Here is a 4,325-nt window from a genome sequence, read left to right on the forward strand (position 1 = left end):
ACTTCTTTCTGCACAGTGAGGTGAACTTTGAGAAGCCGTTGCACCTTGTTGGAGAGCTCCATGGTGGGGGTTCCCAGGCCAACTATTCCATCAATTCCACGACGTCTGACCTTGCAGGGACTTTCAGATGCTACGGTTCTGTCACTCACTCCCCCTATGTGTTGTCAGCTCCCAGTGACCCCCTGGACATCGTGATCACAGGTGAGAGTGTCCGGACATTCTTCTCATTGTCACTGGGACACAGAGTGAATGATCCAGGACTTGGAAGCCCCGGGTTGTCATGAGGAAGATGAGCGTGGGATTCTTATGGAGAGAGACTGACTTGGCGAGGTCTGTACCAACAGAGACAGAGAAACAGGAGACACAAGTACAGACCAGGTGTCATAACAGAGGACAGACACAGGGGCCATACAGGGAAGTAGAAAATAGAGAAAGAGTTAAAGGGGACACCCAGACAGACAGACATGTCCCAGAGAGAGGCGTCCTTCCAAGCTGACTTTGCTCAGAGACCTGGAACAGGTTAGAAGCTTCATTTCTGTTTTACCTCCACAAAGTGTTTCTACCAGGAGAACCCAAGGGCACCCATATTTCTGTCCTGAGTCAGCCCCTGTGGCCTCAGACCTTGTGGCACCTACAGATGCCGTGTTTGTTCTGACACCTCTGCCTTCCGTGCAGTGGAGAGTCATCGTCCCAGGATATCGTGGCCCCAGAACACCAACCCCTGTATGCTGTGTGTACGTGGGGTCCCCACACTGGATTCTGAGGCTCATATTCCACATAACCCCACATATGATAAGATTCCTGAGAGACACCAAGAGAAATCAGGAACATCAGAAAGCAAAGACATAAACACACAGACAATGAGCCAGAGGAAGGGGACTGAGAGACTCACAGACACATAAAGAGACAGAAAACAGGGCAGAGGAGTGGAGAGAATGATGGAAGGGAGGAGAGAAAAGCTCCAAAATCAGAACCCTGAGGGCGGGGGCACAAAGACAGAGATAGATAAAGATGTGGGGATGGATTGCAGAGATTCCAAATAGAACTAGAGAGACTGAGAGGCAGAGAAAGACAAGGAGATGGAGAGAGACAGATGGTAGATGGATAGATAGATATAGATAGATGATAAATAGGTAGATGATAGATAATGGATGGGCTATAGATACATAGATAACGACTGATAGATGATACATAGAGATGATGATGATGATAGATAGATAGATAGATAGATAGATAGATAGATAGATAGATAGATAGATAGATAGATAGACAGATAGATAGACACATAGATAGATACATAGATACGTAGATGATACATAGAGACAGAGAGGCAGACAGATAGGGAACAGACAGATGATACATAGATATAGATAATAGATAGATGGTGGATAGACAGACAATTGATAGAGAGATAGATAAATGACACATAGATATAGATTACAGATAGATAATTCATAGATTGACAGGTAGTAGATAGGTAGATCAATCAATAGATAATAGATAGAAATGTGCAGAAAGTTATGAACAAAACAGAAAGTGAGAAACTCAGAATTAAAGAAAAAGGAGGATCACTTCAACAATCCAAGGAGAGTCAGAGAGAAGAAAACAATACAAAAAGGGGAAACAGATCACGGGCTGGGGAAGTGAGGTCAGAGACCTAGAGAGACAGAGAAAGTGGAAGGAGGAAACAGACATGAAGAGACACAAGGTGAAGGGTGAGAGACAGAGAGGGCATTAGGTCATAGAACAGGGGAGCGAGTTTACAGTTCAGATGTGAGGGGAGCTGTGACAAGGAACAACCTCCCTGAAGAAACTGCCTCTTCTCCTTCCAGGTCTATATGAGAAACCTTCTCTCTCAGCCCAGCCGGGCCCAACGGTTCAGGCAGGAGAGAACATGACCTTGTCCTGCAGCTCCCAGAACTCGTTTGACATGTATCATCTATCCAGGGAGGGGGAGGCCCGTGAACTTAGTCTCTCTGCAGTACGAAGCGTCAATGGAATATTCCAGGCCAACTTCCCTCTGGGCCCTGCAACCCACGGAGGAACCTACAGATGCTTCGGTTCTTTCCGTATCACACCCTACAAGTGGTCAAACTCGAGTGACCCACTGCCCATTTCTGTCACAGGTGAGGAAACCCCATGCCTGTCCCATGTCTTACGATCCCAGAGCCATAGCTGAGGAACTTGCTGCTGATGATGGAGAGAAGCATGCACAGGTTCAGAGAGAAGAGCAAGCCTCGGTGTGAGGGCGGGATCAGGATGAAGGATGGCAGAGAGGGCACCTCCAAACCCTCCTGCATGGCCTGCGTGGTGGTCCGTGGTCAGGGCTCCAGGCACCCAGGCAGATGGAGAAACTGGTCAGGACAGACCCAGAGGAGGGAGACTGGGCTCAGTTTCGGGAGATCAGAGGTTCCCTCAGCCCCTCAACCTTACCCATTTCCCAGAAGCCCATCCCAGCCTCTCACCCACACAGACATATCATCACCAGCAACCCTTACACCCTTTTCTTTTCATTTGAAAAAATAATTGTTGAGGTTAAATATACCTAGAAAATTGACCACCTTTACCATTTTTAAGTGTAAAGTCTAGTGGTCATAAATGCATTTATATTCTGTTTTGTTTTGTTTTTTGTTTTGTTTTGTTTTTACCCTCCACCGTTCCCTTCCTGGCCTCTTGTAGCCACCATTCTACTCTCTACCTTCTTGAGATCCACTTTAGAGCTCTTGCATAAGGGTGAGAATTGGGAATCTTTGTAATGGGCTCCAGTTCCATCATGTGGCTGCAAATGTCAGGATGTTATTGACTCTACGGATGAGTAGTCTCCACTGTGTGTATGTACCACATTCTCTCTATCCATTCACCCACTGATGGGCAGGTTGGTGGACTCCACATCTTCGCTACTGTGAACTGTGCTGAAACAGTCATGGGAGTGCAGATAGAACTTCCATACACTGAAGTCCTTTCCTTTGGATGTAAACCCAATAGTGAATTTGTGAATACTATGAAAATTCTCTTTTTAGTCTTTTGTTTGGTTTTTGTTTGGTTTTTGTTTTTGAGGCAGAGCCTTCCTCTGTAGCCCAGGCTGGCGTGCAAGTGACACAATCTAGGCTCATTGCAACCTCCTGGGAGGCAGAGGCCTCCTGGATTCAAATGATTCTTCTGCCTCAGATTCCCTGGGAGCTGGGATTACAGGTGTACACCACAACGCCTAGCTATGTTTCGTATTTTTTAGTACAGACAGGGTTTCCCCATGTTGGCCAGGCTGCTCTCAACTCCTGACTTCAAGTGAGGTGCCCGCCTCGCTCTCCCAAAGTGCTGCGATTACAGGTGTGAGCCACCATGCCCAGTTTCTTTTTAGTTTCTTTATGAATTTCCATACTTTTCTGCATAATGGCTGTACTAATTTACCTTCCTACAAACAGGGTACAAGGATTCTCCTTTCTCTACCATCTTGCCAGCATTTTTTTCCCTGTATTGCAGATAAAAGCCATTTTAGTGGGGTGAGATGAAAATTCATTGTGATTTTAATTTGTATTTCTCTGATAATGAGTGATACTAAACAGTGTTTCATATACATGATGGCCATTTATATGCTTTGTTTGTGGCGAAATGTCTGTTCATGTCTTTCACCCATTTTCTAGTTAAATTATTTGCTTTATTGCGTTACGTGAGCTTCTTATATTTCTAGTTATAAATGCCGATTTAGATGCATAGTTTGCAAATCTTTGCTCCCATTCTGTGGGTTGTCTCTTCACTTTGTTGGTCGCTTGCCTGGCAGTGCAGAAGCTGCTTAGTTTGATGTAATCCCTGTGGTCTGTTTTTTGCTTTGATTACTTGTGTTTTTGAGGTTTTAAACACAATGTCTTTTCTCAGACAAATGTCCTGAAGCATTTCCCCAGTATTTTCTTCTACATGCTTCATAGGTTCAGGACTTAGACTCATGTATTTAATCCATTTGGATTTGACTTTTGTGAATGGTGAGAGGTACAGGTGCAATTTCATTCCCTGCATATAGATAACCCATTTTCCCCGCATCGTTTATTGAAAAGACTGTCCTTTCCTGATTGTAGGTTCTTGACACCTTTGTCAAAATGCATTGGATTGGCTGGGCATGGTGGCTCACACCTGCAGTCCCAGCACTTTCAGAGGCCAAGGTGGGTGGATCACCTGAGACCAGGAGTTCGAGGCCCACCTGGCCAACATAGTAAAACCCTGTCTCCACTAAAAGTACAAAACTTAGCTGAGCATGGTGGTCAGCGCCTGTAATACCACTACTCGAGTGTCTGAGGCAAGAGAATTTCTTGAATTCAGGAGACAGAGGTTGC

The 4,325-nt window shown here is 45.3% G+C and overlaps 1 protein-coding gene across 1 annotated transcript in view; it reads left to right on the forward strand.

Annotated features, from left to right (window-relative positions):
- The window catches only part of LOC105551614 (killer cell immunoglobulin-like receptor 3DL2), a 14,684-nt gene that overhangs the window by 7,866 nt on the left and 2,493 nt on the right, over positions 1–4,325 (forward strand). The window contains 2 exon segments of the mRNA XM_011996933.1: positions 3–201; positions 1,833–2,126. Of these exon segments, the coding sequence (XP_011852323.1) occupies positions 3–201; positions 1,833–2,126 (493 nt within the window).

This window comes from Mandrillus leucophaeus, unplaced genomic scaffold, assembly GCF_000951045.1.
Source record: "Mandrillus leucophaeus isolate KB7577 unplaced genomic scaffold, Mleu.le_1.0 Scaffold53, whole genome shotgun sequence".
Lineage (NCBI taxonomy): Eukaryota > Metazoa > Chordata > Mammalia > Primates > Cercopithecidae > Mandrillus > Mandrillus leucophaeus.